Source organism: Spea bombifrons, chromosome 1 (assembly GCF_027358695.1).
Source record: "Spea bombifrons isolate aSpeBom1 chromosome 1, aSpeBom1.2.pri, whole genome shotgun sequence".
Classification (NCBI taxonomy): Eukaryota; Metazoa; Chordata; class Amphibia; order Anura; family Pelobatidae; genus Spea; species Spea bombifrons.
The window spans coordinates 61824136-61848165 of record NC_071087.1 but is presented as its reverse complement, the minus strand read 5'-3'; the positions used below and the strand labels follow the sequence as shown (position 1 = coordinate 61848165).

Sequence of the window (24030 nt, the reverse complement as noted above, 5' to 3'; positions counted from 1 at the left end):
AAAGTATGGTGTGTGCTTCTGCGAGTGAATGGAGATATGAAAGGCGTGTGAATGATCAGTAATTAGGGTTGAAGCCTTGACGTGGCATTACTGCTCATGTAGGAAGTTAAATTATGGCACAAAAAGTACACATTTGCAAGAACTACACCCCTTGGCGCATCAAATGAGGGGCTGTATGTGTTTCTAGTACAAACCTGGTGTGCGCAAGACACAAATGAACATTTCTAGCCAAAAGCGACATATTCCATCATTATTTGTGCACTCAACTTTTGTCCTAGAAATACATGTAGCCTCTCATTTGAAGCTCCAAGGGGGGCAGTTTCTTAAAATTGATGAATTATCTGAATGAGGGAGAGCAGGAGTTAATATGTGGATGAATTGTCTAAATGAGGGAGAGCATGAGTTAATATGTGGATGATTTGTCTGAATGAGGGAGAGCATGAGTTAATGTGATTGTGTGTATCATAGATGTATAATTGTGGAAGGGCACATATGGCACTAGCAGGATGTTTGAGCCTTGGGGACCGAGATGGCACAGGCTGGGTGTATATGGACAAAGATGGCAAATCGTATGTGTTATCTGGGTGCTGGCCAGGTTCTATGTGGGCAGTGTGGATGCCAGGGCTGGCTTTGGGGTGTGCAACCTGTGATCTATCCCTGTAATTTAGGGGGTTTTAAATATACCTTTAATGCCGTGTTTTTATGTGAATTCCAATTGATCTGTACCTGCAAAGCTGGGTTTCTGTGTTATTCTGTAGATCCATATCTGCTATGCTATGTTTCCATACATTATTTATGTATACCTGCAAATACAGGGTTTGTATGTCTTGTTCAGTTGATTAATACCTGCAATGCTGTTTCCATGTATTTATTTGATCTATACCTGCGATGCTACGTTTCATATATTATTATTGTATACCTGCAAATACAGGATTTGTATGTCTGATTCTGTTTATTTGATATATACCTTCAGTGCTGAGATTACAAGTGAATTTCAATTGATCTATACATGCAAAGCTGGGTTTGTGTGTTAATGTGTTGATCTATACCTGCTATCGGCAGCAGGGTCTAATATTTATATATATCGGCAACTGGTGCTAATATTAATATATATGGGCAGCAGGGGCTAATATATATATATCAGCAGCAGGATCTAATATTAGGCCCTGAAATCATTTAGTGCAAAAGTTAAGGTATTGTGTTGTTTAAAGGATTTCAATGATTAGTCGTACTAAATTGTGGCTTCAGGCTTCCCATGTTGAATGATCAAGTATTGTATTGTCCAATAACAAAAGTATCATTCCATAGCACATTACTTTTGACTATATATATATATATATATATATATATATATATATGTGTGTGTGTGTTTTCAGTGGTATGATTTAATGGTGGAAATTATTAATGCCCCCCCAGTTTGACTGTGGTATCTTGTGTGCCCCCCTATATATTGTTTCTAGAGTCGCCACTGCTTACAGGTACTTAGTCGTTAAAGTGCCTGATGCTTTTGCTAGTCTGTTATAAAAGGAATGCTGTTTGGTGATGACCATACAAAGTGAAAACAATGGTAGATTTTTCTACACCCCTGTCGGCATATTGTCGGGAACAACTGCGCAGTGCACTATGGGTTGTGTAATTAAGAAATTAAAGATGGAATGATGTAGATCTTACAGCTATTGTTTTTAAGGGAGTGCTTGTGGATTTTTAAAAGCATCCTGTGTAAAGCAAATTAAAAACAAGCTTTATAAGATTAAATATATTTTAACTGCTCATTTACTGAAGTAAAAGCACTTTGTATGGGTAACCTGGGCTTAATATGTCTTTACAGGAGGAGTATGTGGCTGAAGGTATAAAGTGGAGCCCCATTGAGTACTTCAACAATAAGGTGGTTTGTGACCTTATTGAGAACAAGCTGGTGAGGAACATGGGTTGCTAATGATAAACAGGCAAAATAATTAACATTACATGTGGTTACATTTGACCATAATAACTAAGGTTCACAAAATAATAATGATAAAATTCAGGGTATTTTTACTCTTTGGCCGTCTTGCATGAACCGTACGTTTGAGATCTCCCCAGAATGACTTGATGATATTTAGGTCAGGACACTGATGGCTACTCCAGAATCTTCACCTTTTTTCTGCTGTAACCACTAGAGGGTCAACTTGGCCTTGTGCTTAGGGTCATTGTCATGCAGGAAAGTCCAAGAGCGTCCCATACCCAGCTTTCGTGCGGTATTTTCATACTGCATTCATCTTGCCATCAATTTTATCAAGATTCCCTGTGTGAGTTCACCCCCCCAAAAAAAAAACATTAGTGAGCCACCACCATGCTTCACAGTGGGGATGGTATTTTTTCACTATAGGCCTTGTTGACCCTTCCCCAAGCATAGTGCTTATAGTTGTGACCATAAAGCTCTATTTTGGTCTCGTCAAATTACATTGTGCCAGAAGCTGTGAGGCGTCAATGTGTTGTCGGGCAGATTATAACCGGGCCATTTTGTGGCATTGGCGCAGTCGAGGCTTCTTTCTGGCAACTCAACCATGCAGCTAATTTTTGTTCAAGTATCGTCCTTATTGCGCTCCTTGAAATAACCACACCATATTTTTCCAGAGCAGCCTGTATTTCTCCTGAGGTTACCTGTGGGGTTTTCTTTGTATCCTGAACAATTCTTCCGCCAGATGTTGCTGAAATCTTTCTTGGTCTACCTGACCTTGGCTTGGTATCAAGAGAGCCCTGAATTTTCCACTTCTTAATAAGTGATTAACCAGTACTGATTCACATTTTCAAGGTTTTGGATGTCTTTTTATATCCTTTTCCATCTTTATAAAGTTTCATTACCTTGTTACGCAGGTCTTTTGACAGTTCCTTTCTGCTTCTCATGGCTCAGTGCATCCATCTCAGAGCTAACAAACTCATTGACTATTTATACACAGACCCTAATTTCAATTTAAAAAGCCACAGATGTGGGAAATTAACCTTTAATTGCCATTTTAATCTGTGTGTCACCTTGTGTGTCTGTAACAAGGCCAAACATTCAAGGCTATGTACATTTTTGATCAGGGCCATTTGGGGTGATATCTCTTATCATTATGATTTAAAAAAAAAAGAGCCAAACAACTATGTGATAATAAATAGCTTCATATGATCATTAGCCTTAAATAAAATATTTTTTGGAGCACAACTGTATTGAAAGGATGGAGACTGGTAGTCTATAACTAAAATATATTTATGGTATATCATACATTCTTCTGGTACAATGTGAAATTAGAATATATATTTATATCATACACTGGCATTACACAGAATGTTGAAAACATAAAATACACTACATATATCAAATACATATCTATCAAACTATAAATATAAAACTGTTAAAAAATGCATGTGTCATAGATCTTACCCCCACTATGTTAATTATGTGAATTACAAATTTTACAAAGATGAGTGTGACTTATACCTAAAATTAAATATTCCTCTAGAATCCCCCAGGTATTATGAGTGTTCTGGATGATGTGTGTGCTACCATGCATGCCACTGGTGGGGGAGCAGACCAGACCCTACTACAAAAGCTCCAGGCAGCTGTTGGGACCCATGAACACTTCAACAACTGGAATTCTGGCTTTGTTATTCACCACTACGCAGGAAAGGTATGTATATCATCCAATTCTAGTTAGGAATACTATGAGCAGGGGTGGCATTAACATATAAGCTGATCAAGCAGCTCTCCAGGGCCCATATTTGTTTAAAAGGTCTCCCTCTGTTTAATGAAGGGGAGACCTATACAAGTATGACACATACTTTTCATAACGTTATATCATCTTTATTAATAGACTTAGGCGCCAGCCAACTCTTCGTGTTCTTCTTCGTGTTCGACCAACGGTCTCCCCAGGCTAAATCCTGCGTCAGGAGTTAAAGGTCCTTTAACTCCTGGAGCGGGGAGACCAGAGGTTTCACCACCAGGATTTTAAAAGTCTGTACAAGCAACTCTATTGGTCGCTGGCAGGGGCCTCCTCTGCCATCAACCAATGAAGTGCACCTGGCCTGGGGTGACTCTATTGGTCGCCGGCTCGGAGCTCATCTGCCAGTACAGACCTTTAACTCTTGGAGCAGGGAGACCAATGGCCTCCCCAGGTAGAGTTTCGCCATCAGGAGTTAAAGGTCCTTAAGAGCGACTCTATTGGTCCCTGCAGGGCAACCAATTGAGTCGCTTGCACGGACCTTTAAATTCTTGCACGAACCTACGGATTTACGCTCCTGTTAACCCCTGCAATGCTGCATAGATAAGGTAGGCTAGATGGGGAAGGGACCAGGGAGATTAGTAGATTAATGAAGACAAAGATTCTTCGTGTTGTGTGTCTTTGTCTTCTTGTACGTTTTGCTACCACCATGTTCGCTGCTTTGGTATTTGGGGTGAACAAACGACAACGCATCCTTCGTGTTTCTTTTCATGTTCGCCCGAATACAAAAGTCTAAAAATTTATTTTTCTTAAAAGCAAATTTGCAAAGATATTTGTATATTTAATTATTTCATTTATATATAATTCATCTTTTTTATGACTTATGTTATATAAATATTGATGTCTAGTACCAACAAAAACCTAGAAAACCTAGACACAGTCACAATAGTGTATTGCTAAATAAATACAGAAGGAAAATAAGATAACTGGCAAAATGTCAAAAGGGTGAAAGGTGAATTCTGGATGGATGAACCCGAGGTGGTCTTAAAAACAGGAGCTAATTGATTTCTGAGGAGGAACATTAATTGCATTTCTGAATTATTTTCTCACTTCTCCTCAGGTATCGTATGGTGTAGAGGGCTTCTGCGAGAAGAATCGAGATGTACTGTTTATTGACCTCATTGAATTAATGCAGAGCAGTGAATAGTAAGATGGTGTCTAAGCTGAGACTTTCCTATTTTAACAGCCTCCAGTCATTAATTGATTTATTATATTAAGAAATACTAAGATATTAAGAAATCTAATGATCAGCTAAAACATATTCACCAATTTAACACACGGTCATCATGGGCTGAACTTAGATGCCCTGGGAAACATTCCAAAATAAAATATTAATTTTAACTACAATATTTTTCTTACTCTAAAAAGGTTACGTTAATTGCACTTTTAGACTCTGGCCTAACTAATTTCTTACCTAAACTCTACAAATCTTGATTTCATCTCTTTTCTCAGCTTCTTTGTCTTCTAAATAACATTTTATTTATACCCCAGCCAGTTTATACAAGGCCTCTTCCCAGAAAAGCTGGATTCTGAAAAGAAAGGCAGGCCAACAACAGCAAGCAGCAAAATTAAGGTACATCTTTTCTGTCTCTCTTGGTCCTTCAGGGCACTATGCATTAAAATCCACGAGACATCTGTAAAAGTAGATTAATATTTGGGTGGCAATCTTCAACAATGGTGTTCTTCTCAGTGAGCTGATGGGTAGCTGGAAGTTAAAGTTTAAATTGTTTCTAACCATCTTACATCACATACATAATAATATAATATACACTCACTGGCCACTTTATTAGGTAGACCTTAGGTAGTACCGGGTTGGACCCCCTTTTGCCCTCAGAATTGCCTTCATTCTTCATGGCATACTTTCTACAAGGTGCTGGAAACATTCCTCAGAGATTTTGGTCCATATGGACATGACAGCATCACACAGTTGCTGCAGACTTGTCGTCTGCACATCCATGATGTGAATCTCCCGTTCCACCATATCCCAAATGTTCTCTATTGGAATGGGATCTGGTGACTTTGGAGGCCATTGGAGTACATTGAACTCATTGTCATGTTCAAGAAACCAGTTGTGATGATGTGAGCTTTGTGACATGGTGCATTATCCTGCTGGAAGTAGCCATCAGAAGATGGGTACACTGTGGTCATAAAGGGACAGACATGGTCAGCAAAAATACTCGGGTAGGCTGTCACATTTAAACAATGCTCAATTGGTACTAAGGGGCTCAAAGTGTGCCAAGAAAATCTCCCTCACACCACTACACCACCAGCCTAAACCGTTTATACAAGGCAGGATGGATCCATGCTTTCATGTTGTTTATGCCAAAGTCTGACCCTGCCATATGAATGTCGCAGCTGGAATCGATACTCATCAGACCAGGCAACATTCTTCCAGTCTTCCATTGTCCAATTTTGGTGAGCCTGTGTGAATTGTAGCCTCAGTTAGCTGACAGGAGTGGCACTCGGTGTGGTCTTCTGCTGCTGTAGCCCATCTGCTTCAAGGTTCAGCTTGTTGTGTGTTCAGAGATGGAATTCTGTATACCTTGGTCATAACGAGTAGTTATTTGAGTTACTGTTGGCTTTCTGTCATCTCGAACCAGTCTGTGCATTTTCGTCCACGCAACTGCCACTCACTGGATATTTTTTCTTTTGTCTTTTGCTTGTGCGTGACAATTCCAGTAGATCAGCAGTTTACTCAGACCAACCTCTCTGGCACAACAACCATGCCACGTTGAAAGTCTATTAAATACCCTTTCTTCCCCATTCTGATGCTCTGTTTGAACTTCAGCAAGTTGTCTTGACCACGTCTGCATGACTAAATACATTGAGTTGCTGTCATGTGATTGGCTAATTAGCTATTTGTGTTAACAATCAATTGAACAGGTGTGCCTAATAAAGTAGCCAGTCAGTGCACATCACACATTTAATAATAAGCTGGTTGGCAGTGATTCTATACAGTACACACAATACGAATTAAATTAAAATTACTTAAAAAGTAAGTAAAAAGTAAAAATTAGCAAGATTGTTTTTTTGTAAAACACTAATAGTATGTGACTTCTTATATGCACAGTTTCAACTACTGAGCTGGGGCCACCATATTTGTAATCTAGGTGAAAACCTAGTGCACTGACATTTTGGGGCTGATACCACCAGCTTTTCATCTTCAATAGAAGCAGATGTACGCAGGAATGGGTACCAGAGACATAATTTGTATAGGGCACTTAACACTGGGGCTATCCTTCAAGATAGCTACTAGTAGCCATTTTCACATGACTATCTATTTTAATGAAAAAGGTGTGTATGTGAAAGTTCATATGATACAATTCACTTACATGAACTATAATTAATGTATATATAATGTGAAAATTGCATAATTATATACTATAAACAAGGAAATTGTGATTTATGAAAAGGAATGAAAGTATGATTAAAATAATTAATATTAATAATATTCTCCCAGTTACCATGCCACTGTTAACTACTATAATAACACCAATGCCTTTGTCCTTGCTGCAGAAACAAGCCAATGATCTTGTCAATACTCTGATGAAGTGCACACCTCACTACATTCGCTGCATTAAGCCCAATGAGACCAAGAGGCCAAAAGACTGGGAAGAGAGCAGGTAAAAATGAGAATGGCACTTTTGTGTGGAGAATATATTAAATGTTATTATTTCCTCTCAAAAAATAGTACAATATCTGTTTGTATTTCAGAGTCAAACATCAAGTGGAATATCTGGGCCTCAAAGAAAATATCCGTGTACGGAGGGCTGGTTATGCCTACCGTAGGGTATTTAATAAATTCCTACAAAGGTACAAAAAAACAGAGGGTACATCACTGGATTAAGGGTGATGTGGGCCTGGGTTTCTCAAATTGTCAATCAGTCAATGTTACTGGTACTTAAAAAAGGAAGAAACTGTGGTGTGGAGGGCCTTTACTTAAGCTCCAGTAAATAAGTGGCGACATACTGGGTTTTCAAGATATACCGTATATCCATATCATGAAAATTGTTTGGTTCACCATGCAATATACGGTAATTGAGAATTTTGTACAATCTCTTCGCAAGGTATGCTATTCTGACCCGAGAAACCTGGCCAAAGTGGAGAGGAGATGAACGCCAGGGAGTACAGCATCTCTTAAGGGCTGTGAATATGGACTCAGATCAGTATCAAATGGGAAGAACAAAGGTGTTTGTCAAGAATCCAGAGTCGGTAGGTTTCTAAAATATACTCACTTCAAATATTGAAGTGGAGTTCAGCAGCCCATCTGAGGAACACCAAGGATTTCAAAAAGTCCAGCTCCAAAAGTATTGGAAGCTCTATAACATCTGCATGAATAGATTGTAGTCTAATCTACTGGCCAGGGGGGGGACAGATCTATGATTTGATCAGTTAGCCCACAGATCAAACACTGTACTGCTCAATGCCCCTTGGACTGAAACACCAAACTTCCATGCAATTGCACACGGTCACAAAGTCATGATATGTACTAAATGCCTAGTATATTTCTGTTTGTACTACCCATCCCATACCAACCAAGTTTTTTACATATCTAAGACATTGTACCTAAGCGTGTAAATAACTGTACATGTTCATCTTCCCTCTCAAGCTTCAAATGCTACGGAAGTGATGGAATCATAAATGTTGCTCTCTAACAACTCATTAACTAATATTGAATATTACAGACACACTGGGCAAATAACACATCTCTGTTGTCACAAAATTAATAGTGAACAAAATCCTTTTGTTTGATGCTATTTATACATCATTGAATAACAATGCATTTTATTTTGTAGCTTTTTTTACTTGAAGAAATGAGAGAGAGAAAGTTTGATACCTTTGCTAGGACAATACAAAAAGCTTGGAGACGTTACATAGCTAAGAAGAAATATGAGCAAATGAGAGAAGAAGGTAAGAGAAAATGAGTTGGACTCTATGGCGGGGATAAATTGCCACAAGAAATCGAATAGCACTCCTCCCTTGAATTGCAATGAAAAAAAATGTTAGCTAAAAATAAAAACAAGCATAAATTTTTCTCTCAAGTCAAGGAAATTGCCATGATATGTCTCTTGTAATTAATTATAATGTATAGGAGGGTTGCTATTCACAAATATACACCTCAAGTAATTCATTGATTTGCAGCAGGGCCTAAGTTGCCAGATGGATTCCTTTAAAGGAAAACCCGACAAGAGCTGCAGTTGAAGGACATCGTTGTCTTTTCTTCTGCAACACAGCTATGCATTCCCATACATTTAAGACTGACAATTATTTTTATTTTATGATCAGCTTATGCCACTGCTTTCTAATCATTCTATCACCTCTTCCCTAGCATCAAACATTCTTTATGGATTAAAAGAACGCAGAAGAAATAGTATTAATCGCAACTTTGTCGGGGACTACTTGGGCATGGAAGATAAGCCAGAACTCCGTCAGTTCATGGCTAAACGTGAAAGGATTGATTTTGCCGACTCCGTTAACAAATATGACAGGCGATTCAAGGTAAGACTTTACGTGATCAACAACTAAACTTTGTCAATTTTGACATATCCCCTTTATATATTCTGATCTAGGTAAAAACAAGGGGGCGAAAAGATGTAGCCATATACTCAAAAATTGAATATTTGCATTTACTATAGGCAGAATTCCCAGGTTAAGAATAATAAGATGTTGAAAGAATATTATAATAATTTAAAAACTGTTTAATACAGACAATAACAAAAACTAGGTGCTTGGGCCAAAAATATGAAAGTTTTATATACACATTCTGAAACAAGGCCCAGTGGGTAGACATCTAAACGTTTGAGTTTTTTTTATGTCTCATGGTTTTTAAACGTTGTTTATATTATAAGACCTTGTTACTGTAACTGAAGATAGATATGAATAAGTATTATCTAACTCTTGTGTGCGGTTCTTAATCTAATCATTCTTGCACCAATAGGTTATTAAGAGAGATCTTATCCTGAGTCCCAAATACCTTTATTTAATTGGACGTGAAAAAGTGAAGAAGGGACCTGAAAAGGGTCAAATCAAGGAAGTTTTAAAAAAGAAGATGGAGATCCAGTGTTTACGAAGTATTTCACTTAGGTGAGCCGAAACCTAGTTTATATTTTTGGGGGTAACAAGCTACACAGGTTTTCAAAGTTTAAAAATCAACAATGCACAGACACGCTTACTACGCACACAAAAGTACAGATGTGTTTTGTCTCATCCCTTTACCTGGAATGCAGAATGAAATGTGTTGCCTCAGTTCCACTCTGTCAGGGGTAGATCTCCTTTCTAAGGCATAGCATAAGGAAGTTGCATCATATTCTAACGCTCACCATAATAAAATCACCCTGTGCAAGGAAGATGTCACAAAACATCATGTAGGTCTGCTGAGAGGGTCAGATCTAGGGTAGCACACCTCTTATAAATACATCACGAGTGTCGGGGACTGTAAACTGTGTGAAACTGCTATGTGCAATTGTTTTGGATTACTTTGATATGAAATGATGTAAAATTGAAACTGATTCTAAACAAAGTTAGTCGCATAAAAAGAACAAAAATTTAAAAGATTGAGTTGGGGCAGGCAGTGGTCAGAACCTGGGAGGGGAGTACATAGTCCAAAGGCTCAAACTGCCTAATATACTGGAAACCCTGATTTCCAGAGCTTCAAGTCATATCAACTCAGTAAAATGTTTATTATTATTGAATTAACAGAAGTTTTTTAAAGCAAAAAGTAATATCCTCACAGTTATTACCCTTGCTATTTTTATTATTTAATTTATTTTCCATTTATTGGATTGATTATTGTTAGGATACTTTGACAGCTTTAACCAGAATTTCAACTAGGTTACACAGGCATTATGACACGTTACATTTGCATTTGTTATACATCACACATGATTTCATATGCCGCATTTTATATGCAACATTGATTATTACACTCAAAGAAACTATACTTGTTCAGATTACTCTCTTTTTTCCCCATCTCAGCTCCCGTCAGGATGACTTTTTTATCTTGCATGAGGCAGAGCATGATACCCTTCTGGAGTCAGTGTTCAAAACGGAACTTATTAGCCTGATATGCAAACGCTATGAGGAAATTACCAAGACTAAATTTCTTCTGAACTTCTCTGACACGTAAGACACAGTATTATTAATATGATTATTATGTATTGATTTATATAGCGGGTCATAATCCAGAGTTCTGTACAATAGGTACATGTGACAGGTTTGTTTTTTTACACCACAAATACTATATGAAGAAGGACCTTCTTAGATTTGGGTAGAATGCATTTGTATCTTACCAGACAATGCCCTCTGGGAGAAATAGAAAAACAGAAACCTAGAATTTTACAGCAAAGTGCCATTCAGCCCATCTAGTCTGCCTGTTACCTTTAGGGTTGCCCCCCAGTGGTATTTTACCGGTACAGACGGTATTTAACTCATTGGATCTGGAAAGCAGACCACTTCAGATTTTCATTTATATTTCGTTGCTCTCACTCTAGTACTTTTTCACTCTCATTCATTCACTCTCTCACTCTGTCAATGTCTCCCTACCTTCTCCCCTTCTGCGTCCATGTCTTCTCTTGCCTTTTCTTGTAATCAGCTTTTGTTGACAGTGCTTTACCAGAGTACCTGTACCAAGGAGCTTGAAGCTCAATCTCGTAGGGTCATGTATGTAACATTGGATGGCTCTGCCGTTTTTTGTAGCTCCAGGGCGGCAAAACACAAAAATGTGTTATTTAATCTAGACATTTGCCAGCAATTTAAAAAATCAGATTGTATACATCAAGGTTTGTTCTTTAAAGTGAACTGAACCTTCTGAAGATTTTCATTTGATCATCCCATTGTCAAAAATGTGTATTAACAAACAGATCATAAAAAAAGATTATAATAAAATCTTGTTGATATACTTTGAGATACTATATGCTTTGCCATAGAAATAATTGTACCATTGGCATTTGGCAAAGTTTTAGATTTTCTCGTATTAATCGGTTTGTGCATCTTTTTATAAAATAAACAACAAGCCAAGTGCAGTAGGTTGATGTGATGCTCAATATACAATAAAGTACTTCAGTGCAATGTTTCAAATAACTTGAAAAAGGTTATTTACATGTGTATAAATCATTTGTCTGTTCCTTTAACCCTTTGAATGTCAATGGTCAAGGCAAAGTTTCTCTGTGGGAAGCCATGGCAGTTTTCATTGTTTTGCTATAGTCATACTTAGATGACATCCAGAGCCTTGGTCGACTAGGACTAGGTCCAGGGCAGCACCTTACAGAGGGTGGCATAAAAAGCAGTACCTACCCACCTGCTTGGACACCCCTACCCGGCTGAAGAAAAATTGAAGCTATCCACTTCAGTTTTCGTGTGTGGGGTTGGCCATGAAAATTATTGAGATGGCCAGCTCAACTCTTCTTTGGGCAGGTAGGGGTGCTGCAAAACCAGTAACCCCCTGCCAGTATTTTTTTTTTTTTTTTTTTTAAGAAAAAGAGGCAACCCTAAATGGCTAATTTTGCCACTCCAGCTACTGTGGACTAAAGTTCCGATTATGCTCAGCAAGCCATTTAGTATAAAAGACTGGATGTGCTGATGTTGATGTATGCTGGCACTGTGGTGTGGCAAATGGTGTGTGAATGTACGGTAACCAATTTGACTGACTGGGATTGTTAAAGTATACTTGATGTGGGTGCTCTTGATCTTGGTGATTAGCGTTACATTTATACTTTTCATTATTTTATTTAAAGATTCTCTGTTAAAATAATTGATAAAATATTTGAAATGGTGCACAAAACCAAAAAAAAACAAAACAAAGAGGGGTGGGACCAAAAGAGAAATAGGTGGCAATTACAGATGAAGGGGTGGGTCATAAACAGGGAGGGGTGTGGCCTATGCTGAAAAGGGGTGGAGCAAATAATGATTAGGGGGCACATACATTTAGTCAGGCCTAGGGCAGCAAAAAACCTAAATACACCACTGGTTGCATCCTATAATATCATGTTAAAAAGAAAAAAAGAAAGTATTTTCCCCTCATTATTGCCCCATAAAGGACAAGTATTAACAGCGATGGAAATTAAATAATTTTCTTAAAAGCTCCCACCACCAAGGGCATAACTAGAAACTACTGGGCCCTGATGCAAAAATTCACTCCGCCCCCCAACATAAAACATATGTAAACACACAAATTACACACACTTACTCATACTCACTAACACAGACTCCATCTCACCCCACTTACACATCCATGCTCACACACACAGGTACACATCTATGCTCACACATACACACGCTAACACAATTACACACTCATGCTTACATATATATATATATATATACACACACACAGGAACACATATACATAAATCCCAATTACCTTGAAATAACAGTGCTTCTCTGACTCTAATTCACAAACAAGCAAAGTTGATTCCTGCTGACGGAGTGTGACAAACAGCCTGATCCTCCTTGCATCAGCAAGGAGGACTGCTGCAAATGCAAAAACGAAGAATCTACCATTGCCTACTAGCGGTATGTTCATCATTTTCCAGGACACAACAGTATGTCATAAGAGCTTTAAGGGGTTAAGTATAAATTATGTATGCATTCCGCGTATCGATTATGCCAGAAGATTTACTGTTGTGGTTAGGTATATGAATCTTTGCATATCTTACATGGTATGTATCAAGCAGGGCACCTGTATGGATATTTGTAAATTTGTAATTACAATGCATACTTGTTAATGTGTTATGTATGCTTTATTATTTTTTCTGTGTGTAAAAGTATATACTGCTATCTGTGTATTTTCTGTTTGTATAATATGTGCGTATACCAGCATGTTTCTTACTGTTTCACAATTTCCTCAGACTACAGCTCCGGGTGAAGAAAGAAGGCTGGGGTGGTGGCGGAACACGAAACCTACAGTTCATTAGGGGACAGGGTGATATAATCCAGCTGAAGCCTGGAGGAAAGACTCTGGCCATCTCAATTGGTGATGGGCTGCCTAAAAACTCAAGTAAGCATTGTGGTTACATGAAAACATTTGAGGACACATAAAAATTTGGTTGACTACAAATGGCATGGCTGTTCCTTTAAGATTACATTAACACGTCGATATTGTTGTCATTTTCTGCTTTTTCGTCTACAGAACCCACAAGAAAAGAAGTTTTTCAAAAACGTTCATACAGACCTCCTCCAAATCGATCAGCTCCCGCACCTCCATCTGGTGAGTATGTAAATTACATAACGCATTTATTCTTTTTAATATTCATTTTTTCTAACTCTGTGATATCTTAGGATCCTTCAGAAATGGGGCGCCTAATTTTCCAGCAAGTAAATCCAGGAACCCCACCTATTCCAAGACTAATAAACAAGTCAGAGCACCACCTTCTGCTGCCATTCCTAGAAACCCTGCCCCTCGTAGGAGCCGAGCACCCTCTGACCATAACATGGAGTTCCTCAATGTACCAGACCAGGGTGTAGCTGGGTAAGAGGATAGCCCTTGCAGAGTTTATGTACATTCCATTCAAATTAGCATATATTAAATTCAGCCAATGCACAGTTTAATTGTTTGTTAACAAACAAGTATTGCACATTTGCAAAACCCAAAGAAATTAGATGAGCAGAATGTTTTCATCCAACAGATAAAAGTGTTCACTAAAATATAGATTTTTTTAAAGTAGCAGGTTATCTCTCATTTTTGAGTTGCATGATGACAATGAATACCTGCCCTATTTACCCCCATGCTCACACAGTGTTGTAATTTAGAACACAGACACAAAGATATGAATAGGCTTAGTTTGCAATCTAGCTGTATTAATTTACATTAGGGAGTGCAAATTCAGCCTTTGACTCTAAATGATGCCTATGAGAAAGCATGTTATTTGCCTATAAATTGCCTAAATACATACAGATTCTAAATACTGCTTTACGGTATTTACCTTATCTTATTTTGTGACAGAATACACAGAAGGAAGAGTGTGGGGCAGAGACCACCACCTGCAGTAGGACGCCCTAAACCTCAGCCCAAACCTGCAGGTCCTCGCTGCAGAGCTGTTTACCAGTACATTGGACAAGATGTGGATGAGCTTAGCTTTAGTGTCAACGATGTCATTGATATTCTCCTAGAAGGTGGGTTGCAGAAGTTTGCAAGAAAAAAAGATACAAAAAGGAATCTGTCCCATGGCCGGTTTCTATCTTTTTAAACAATGCATAGTTATAGTATATTTATACATTTCTGGTAAGGAGTGCTACACGTTAAACAATCAGCAGGTTTTGATTAGTTTTGCTAAATATAATTATTAAAACAAATTTTAAAATGTACTGTATTTACAGATTTTTGCTAAAAATACATACATCTGTTATATATAACCTTTCATCCCATGACATATTAATATGTGCAAATTGACTCTCACTAGCACTGACAAAAATGACTATAATTAATCATCTTGCTTAAAGTAATCAAGTGTTGTCACTAGGTTGTTTAGAATGTTACTTATTCTATTTCAGATCCCTCAGGCTGGTGGAAAGGAAGACTTCATGGGAAGGAAGGATTATTCCCTGGCAATTATGTGCAGAAAATTTGAATTCAAAATACAATCCAATCAAAAAGACATCAACCTGCACGTTTTTTTTTTTTTTTTTTGTTTCTTTTCTTTTGAATAGCTATGAGGTCAAAATGTGATCCCACTTTAATTTTAAAAGGACGTGTAGGAGCTCAATTTTATAAATGTAATAGGTTTTATACTAGAGAGAAAAAAAAATGCTTTTTGCACAAAAACATTAGTGGTGCTTGGAAGTCCAAAAATCGACAATCTTCATTTCAAGACAAAAATGAATTTACTGCTAAAGTAAGCAAAACAGAATGTTTTCTTTTGTAGTAAAGTAAGACAATAAAGAGTACCCTGCAAATTAAGCACCGTGTTGTTTGTCAAAGAACAGTAAGGGGAATTACAAGAACAAAGTAGCAATGGAAATATTAGTATGGTTTAAAAACAAGACTGAAGTAAAAAGCTTTGGATACATTGCATATATATCACATCATTACTTGCTTCCTGTCCAAATTAGGTTGACGCCACCAGAGAAAAAATGTCTGTCTGCCTTAAAACCTTTAATGACAGCATAAAACATAATGGCTTAAGTAGTGCGGCGCATTTTCACGTACAACACTGATGGACGGTTTCTGGTACAAGGGTTTGCCTCAGACAGGAAACATCACTGAGCCTCACCCATCGATGCAAAATCATGTTCAAAAGCAGATTTCCAGTATGAAACCCTTGAATTTACACTAAAAGGTGCTGATCAAAGGTAGCGAGTGTTGGCTGGCATGTAGGGCAAACTATTTGGTCCCTGCTATTGTGCATATTTTCAAAATATATTTATTTTGTAACAAAAGGAATGAGCAGTTAAGCTTTTTGTGGACTAGACCACCCCTCACATTTACTCCACACAAGCGGGTGTACTTGGGAAAGTATATATATATATATATATATATAGTTCCTAAATAAAATAAACACTATGTTATGTGTCTACCCAGTGTCTACAAAATGCCCTGTAGCTTCAAAAAATGTTTAAAAAACAATCCTGGCAGCACTGGTATAGAGCTGGATCTTACGAAGGTGCTACTGGCAGTGAATCAGAAGGCACGTTTCTTGCACTTACCTAATATATCATGTCGTTGCAAAGACAGAGGAAAGCAAACAAGAAGATGCTAGGTTTCTTTCAGCAGAGGTCTTGCCAAAAGACCTTTAGGTGTAGGGCCATGCTGCACTACAGAAAGAGGTTGAATTCTTATGTGAAAATTAAGCAGAAGGAGAGGATCAGTCGAGACATAACAACCTCCGAATTCAAGGAATTGCGGTGAAGATCTCAACTTCAGAATTAGATACTTACCTACAGGAAATGTTCGGATCCATGGCACCTGCGCATCATGCTGGGGAAAACATAATTGGCAGGGCTCATAGGGTCTCAAATACAAACATGCTCCTAGTAATGCCCCCAGAGATGTGCTAGTGAGACTACATTTTTTTTCACATACAAGGAGAAGTGTTTTACGGTCCCATTGTTATCCCCACAACATAGAGTTCTTGAGGGTACAATTTACTCCTGGGATTTAAATACCACCTATTTAAAAGTTTGTATAGGGCTTCCATTAGATTTAAACAATGGAGGGGAACCCAAAATGGTAGAAAGATGTATATTGTGAGTAGTTTTATTGTTTTCTCTTTGCCCAAAATTGCATTTAATTTAGAGATAGAAGGGGAGAGCTCCTTCCAAATTAGACTGGAAGGAAGAAACGTACTTACTCTGCAGTAGTTAAACCATTCTCTTGAGGGTAAATTAAATTTAAATTCATTTAAATTTAACTGGAAATTTTCATGATCCCATTCTGTTGCCACAATCTTAAAATCTAGATTGTCTATAATGCACATGAGATGTGTCATAAGCAAGGATTGAAGGACTTCTGGGGCTAGTAGATTTTTAAGTATCAAATTCTGTGAATCTTTACCACCCTTTCTTCTATCAGAGTCTGTAGTCCATGAAAGCTTAATTAGATTGTTTTGTGATTTTACACACTCTTGTTCTAGTTCAAACCAACATAAGCTTCCTTGCTGTTGAGAGTGCATATTAATTATGTGCAACAGACGTGATGCATGTGAAAATAGGAAGAAATCTGGGAAAACTATTCCACTTTTTTTATTTAAAGAAGTTTTAAACTTTTTTAAAATTCTAGGCTTTTGGTTCTTACCGGATGAGGGTCTCACTCTCTTGAAATCTTGGGATATTCATCCACATTCAAATAACACTCCACAATAACCTAAACCAAATGGCAAGGTTTACAGGGAATGGACACTTGCTACAAAGAATGCCTGATCACCTAACCGGTCACCAACAAATGTGTATGACTTACAACAGAAACTACATCTGAAACCAACTCATTAATTGCTGAAGTCTTTACCTCATGTGGCAGAGTCTATACATTTACAAGACATTTTGAAGTAATCCTGAGTCATGTAATGTATACAATTCTATGTGTTCTGTTTTATTTTGTTATACAGACAATGGTGGAGTTCCTTCCCTGCTATTTTTCTTTTTTGGTGAAGGGTAAACAGTGAACATCCCATTATGTTATACAATTAGACATATATTTAACTCTTTAAAGGGTAACATTCATTGATTTAAATAATATTTAATATAGATTTATGCTCTATGTATTGTCTGGGATTGCAATGCAACACTTGAAAGCATTTAGATATATTTATATTGGCAAATACTAACACTCTAATCAGCGATACTGGGAGGAATCCCAGGATAATTCAGACCACACATGCATGATTTGTACTTGATTATTATATATTTTTTGTTTTCTTACAGTTTGCTGCAGTGCACCTTCTCAGACTGTTTCTCCCTCTCCTACACCATGCATCTCACCTCACCATTTTTGGCAGAGCAAGCAGATGTTTTTTTTCTCTTTCACTGCTCTACCTCCCCATTACCTATTTTATCTCATTCTTTTTTTGTGTTTTCTTTTTCAAATGAATAACTCTAAAATATACTAGTTCCATATTCCAGCTGATGTTTTACAAAACGGTTGGATAAGCATCTACTCTACTTTTGAGAATAGGTTTGAAGTGTCTATCTATGAATGTTACGGGGTTGAACCCACCCCACAAGAGAAGGCTAGCTATGGAAGAGGCACACAAGATAAAAGCAGATATACTGATCCAAGTGACTCACTTTCATAAAACTAAGCAACCCAATCTCTTTTAGAAACAATATCCAGTGTTGTTTCATTCAATGAATTGTGATGTAAAAAATAAATAAAAAGTGACTATTCCTGCACCCTCCCTTTATACCAGCAGAACCATAATCATGTGGTTTTCCCCTCCACATATAGTGTGAATTGCACATACAATAATGTCAAAAAGTGCGCTCAGTATAAATCTATTATATGGCTAACACAAAAACGCTGGAGCTTCTATATACATAAGTAAACAGGTGACTTTTTAATTGATGGATAACGTGATTGAAACAAACAGAAGATTCTTCTTGCTGAACTGTCCCATAAATGGTACACACTGCTCTTTGGCCGACATATATTCACCTAATGCTAATCAATTGAATCTAGAAGATCTAAATTTAGCTGTCTGACCAAGGCTAGATACCACAATTCATCCAGACACACAAAGGGCCAAACACAAAAATTTGATATGAAAATAGAATCTCTCCTAGCGAGTTTCCAGTGGTACATGGCGCCTTTCAAACACAGAAGAGCGGGATTTCACCCTTTTACTTCTAACCACAACACATATTTACATATACACTATTTGCTTCTAGACGAATCCCTCATCCCTAAATTGGAGACTTGCCAAATAGTCATCATATTGTGGTCAGACCATGTTCCAATTTTATTTACCATTTCAGAACAATTTAAAATGTATGGACAAACCAATGGAGATTAAACAAGTCTTTACTCAATGACCCCAAAATTAAAGAAAAATTGACAACACAATATTTTGTGGAAAACCATCAGTTCAATCTACAGCTTCAATACGGATGGCTCACAAGGCTGTAATTAGATGGATCCTAATCAAAGGATTTCGTGATTTTGCCTTAGTAACACCCGTAGCGACTCTTGTCCTACTTCTATCAGACCTAACTATAAATAGATGGCGAAGAAGAGGGATTAAAAATGTGGGAGATTTGTTAGAAAAACACGCTTTTCAATCCTTTAAAAATCTTGAAATCCTGTTGATTACTTTATGTACCTATGAATATGAAATTTCTCGGTTCCAAACCTTAAGAGAAAAATATTGGAAATGGGGAAAGCAGTCATGTTTGTTCATAAACTATGTGAGTGATCTCTTAACTGCCCAAAAGGCCTCTTATTATGTTACAATATATCAAACTCCCCCAGTCATAAATTAACAAACAGTATATGTCAGCCTGGGTAGCTGAGCTGAAGTTAAAACTTGAGGTCGAAGGCTGGGAAAGAGCTTTTAAATCATCAGGTGTTATGCATTGATACAACCACTTAGAAATTATCAAGAAAGAAACCATGAGAAGGTATCTGGTTTCAGGCAGGTTGGCTAAAATGTTTCTGTCACGGAGCTGAATAGTCTGACCGACTACCTCCGCTGACTTGTGCTCCCTTAGCCTGGAACAACACACTCTTTCCCCGGTTTCCCAGTCACTAGCCGAGACTCAGTGTAGGGTATAATGAAAACAGGGTCAGTAAAGGGATTAACAATACAATGGGGTCCCACCCCAAAAATAGCACTACTAAACATTTTCCCTCCAAGATTCCATATTCCTATTCTTAAATTAATTGTTGCAATATGCATGGTTGGCAATGTATGTAAACAAGAGTAAAGCTTTTCTAACTCACAAAACTGCCCTCATAAATGTCATGCCATATGGGATGCGTGGTTACACCTGATGGGACAGCTCCCAAATGTGACCGTTTAACCCCCAAAAACCTATGCATAGGGTCAGAGCCGGCCTTAGGTGTTCTGGCGCCCTGTGCGGACTACTCCTCTGGTGCCTCCCCCCCCTAAAAAAAAGGAAAAAAATCTTGTAACAAACAAATAGCTTTCATTAAACAAAACAGCTAATCTGCTGTAACAAAAACATTTTTTTAAATATTGAAAAAATAGGACCCCACAAAGCATTTCCTTGGGCCCCGCTCCACAGCATTCAATCACTCCCTCCGCTACCACACCCAAAAAAAAATTGCCATACTGACTGCAGACTAGGGGAAGACTGATAGTCAGTGCAGTGTTCCCTCCTTATCACCTTGACCATGACTTTGAGAGGTCCTCTCCCCTGAAATCATTCTCAGTCCCTTTGTCCCTCATTCACTAAACCATACCTCTCTCTTTTCCTTCCTCTCTGTGAACTATAGATCAAACACATATAAACAGCACTTGCATGTATAGATTACATACAAACCCTATATTAGCAGGTATAGATCGAACAGAATGAACACAAAAACCAAGCTTTGCAGGTATACATCAATTGAAAAACCACATGTTAACTCAGCATTGAATGTATAAATCAAATAAACAGAATCAGACATACAAACCATCTATTTGTAGGTATACAATAATAATGTATGGAAACAGAGCGTACAGATACAGATCAACAGAATAACGCACACCCAGCTTTGCAGGTATAAATCAATTGTAATTCACATATAAACTCAGCATTAAAAGGTATAGATCACAGGTTGCACACCCCAAAGCCAGCCCTGGTGTCCACACTGCCCACATGGAACCTGACCAGCACCCAGATTACACACACATTACAGCCCAGTCTGAGCCAACTTTGTCCCCAAACAGCCCAGTGTAAGACATCTTTGTCGGCAAACTATGTATCCCCTCTCCCCACTTCTCGCTATCTACCCCCTCTCCCCATCTACTCCCCCACTTCTTATTATCTGCCCCTTCTCACTATGTCCCCCTTTCTCATAATGTACCCCCACTCCCCCTTCTCACTGCCTTCCCCCCATTCTCACTATGTACACCCTCTCCCCCTTCTCACTATCTACCCCTCCCCTACTTCTCATTATCTACCCCTCTTCACTATGTAGCCCATCTCCCCTTTTCTACCACCTCTGCCCCTTCTCACTGCCTTCCCCCCCTCTGCCCCTTCTCACTGCCTTCCCCCCCTCTGCCCCTTCTCACTGCCTTCCCCCCTCTGCCCCTTCTAACTGCCTCCCCCCCTGCCCCTTCTCACTGCCTTCCCCCCTCTGCCCCTGGTGGGAACGCGAGGCGTCCATCTTCCCACTCTAACGCGGTGCACACTTCACAGCTGAGCGCCGGAATATGATGTCATATTCCGCCGCTCAGCATGAAACGCTTGCACCGCAACGGAGATAGATGCCTCGCGTAGGAGAGTGAGGGGCGCCGAGCGGTTGCTGAAAACTTCATTAGCGACTGTTTTAATTCCCAACTCCCGGGCAGGCACCCCTGCGGCTATGGCACCCTGTGCAGCTGCACACCCCTAAGGCCGGCCCTGCATGGGGTTGTATCACTGTACTTGAAAGATGTTGGTGAACACATATTGAGTGGTGTTTGTTATTAACATGTACCAAGACTACCACAAACTTGGTAACCCAGTTGAAAAACTGAATTGGGCATGTCCCACATATGGCCCTTTAGCCCTCAAAAAAACTGGCATGCATGGGTGGTATCACTGTACTCAGGAAATGTTGCTGAACACATATTGGGGTGTTGTTTTGAAGTGACATCTACCATAACCTAAAAGGGGTGTTTCCTGTTGACATCAGCGGGAACTCCCACTGACGTCAGCAGGACCACCCACTGATGTCAGGTTTAATTTCAGGAAACACAAAAACATATATTCGAACCTTAACCCCTTTTGTGACAATGGCTGATTTTATGTTTTGTACTCTATCTTTCAATTTTTCACATTTCTGTGGTGCCCCTTTTACTGAACCCATACAAGTTATACCATATTTGCTCGATTATAAGACAAAGCGCTCCAGCCAGGTAGGACCGGCCAAACCTGTGAACTTCTGGGCTCCGGCTAACCGGAGCCCTCCCTTGCGGGACGCGTCCAGGACGGGGAGGTCCCCCTGTCGTCAGTGGGAATTCCTGCCGACGGCAGCAGGAAAACCCCCCATTTAAAGGGAAAATGGACGGGGAGCGGGGTGCGCGGGGCGTGCTTCACCCGGCAATCTCCAAGCAAACCCGGAGACTCCATCTCTCTGCAGTGCACGGACCCAGACAGGTAGCGGGAGCATCAGGAACTCTAGCCTCCCCCAGGCCAGTCCCGGAACGAAGTCCGTATAACCCCAGAGATACCGACTCTAGGAACAATATTTAGGGGGGTGCACATAAGATACAACAGTCAAAACTGAGGGGGCACTAATATTTTCCACCATTAAATCATGCCACTGGGGAAAAAAAACTAAAAATTCAAATGATGGCAGGAGATGATTCATCAGTAAAGCTCCCCTTCCCTGATATGTCTTTTGTGAAGTTTGTCGCCCTTGGAACAACTGCAATTTTCACCATTGTTTTCAACTATGTATTCAACTATGAATATTCACCTACTTTAAATACGTCACTAATGAAAACCAATGAACAGACCCCGAGTGTTTGTGTGCGTAACTAATACTAAGTACTATGTACCAATTTTACACAGACAGCCACTTCCTACTTCAAAATGAAAATGAGATATCTTTTTTAAACAGAACTTTATTTTCAAAATATGATTGCCAAGTTCCATTTATAATATATAACATGATGAATATTAATACATATTAGTTATAGAGCACCAGCTCATTCAACAGCGATAAACAAAATAGAACATTAAATTTAACAAAGAACTGAACTAAAAGTTTTAGTGACAAAACTAAGACTTTTATTGAAAGAGGATGCATAAAATACAACATCAGCCAGACAGCCCAAACTTGCCCCGGAGGGTGCACTGCAGCCACTCCAGCTAAAATAAAATATTATGCCTTTTATGGAGCCTGTTGCATTACTCTACACAAGTTTGTTTTGGGAATGAAAAGCAGACCTGGAAATATTGGGACACTAGCACCATATTTGTTAGCACATGCCACACCCCTTACACTTACCTTTTTTGAAGTCACACTAATTGTCATTCAAATAGCTATAAATCAATTTTTTTTAAAATATATATTAAATTGTTTCTTAATGATAACAGAATACCAAATTATTATTAAAATCCTTAGGAAACAAACGTGTTAAAATATTGGGGAACAGAGAGAATCTTAACTCAATGGCATCCATGTGTACTGGATAAAGATGAGATCAGTGAGAGGCAGATAGTATGAGATAGAATCTTATGTGGTGGGATTGGGAGTAATCAGTACACTAAAAACAATAGTCATTCAACATGGATTCAACAATTTTGTGTGACTAACCTTTGAAATAAATATTATAGAGTAAATAACACAATACCTTAACTTTTCCACTCACTGATTTCTGGGCCTAGAAAGGTTTGTCCTATGAAGTGGTTTTGTCTCTGGATAAGTAAGAATGAAATAGTTCCTACTGTAAGTTAAGTGCCAGGAAACATGTGCAAATGCACACAACAGGAAAGGCTCTGTCACACTGACACCCAAACACACACACCAGCACAGGCTTTGCCACGCCGACACCCAAACACACCAGGACAGGCTCTGCCACACCGACACCCAAACACATACACCAGGACAGGCCCTGCCACACCGACACCCAAACACACACACCAGGACAGGCCCTGCCACACCGATACCCAGACACACATGCACACACAACAGGACAGGCTCTGCCAC

At 38.8% G+C, this 24030-nt stretch overlaps 1 protein-coding gene across 1 annotated transcript in view; it reads left to right on the top strand.

Annotated features, from left to right (window-relative positions):
• The window catches only part of MYO1F (myosin IF), a 42379-nt gene extending 26796 nt beyond the window's left edge, over positions 1-15583 (top strand). The window contains exons 13-28 of the mRNA XM_053463986.1: positions 1829-1915; positions 3483-3650; positions 4801-4886; positions 5232-5313; positions 7257-7363; positions 7455-7553; positions 7808-7952; positions 8537-8651; positions 9070-9239; positions 9679-9824; positions 10716-10862; positions 13586-13734; positions 13867-13944; positions 14016-14205; positions 14680-14849; positions 15228-15583. Coding sequence (XP_053319961.1) covers positions 1829-1915; positions 3483-3650; positions 4801-4886; positions 5232-5313; positions 7257-7363; positions 7455-7553; positions 7808-7952; positions 8537-8651; positions 9070-9239; positions 9679-9824; positions 10716-10862; positions 13586-13734; positions 13867-13944; positions 14016-14205; positions 14680-14849; positions 15228-15304 — 2016 coding nt within the window. The 3' untranslated portion in view covers positions 15305-15583. The remainder of the gene's footprint in view (positions 1-1828; positions 1916-3482; positions 3651-4800; positions 4887-5231; positions 5314-7256; positions 7364-7454; positions 7554-7807; positions 7953-8536; positions 8652-9069; positions 9240-9678; positions 9825-10715; positions 10863-13585; positions 13735-13866; positions 13945-14015; positions 14206-14679; positions 14850-15227) is intronic.
• The last annotated feature ends 8447 nt before the right edge of the window (positions 15584-24030 follow it).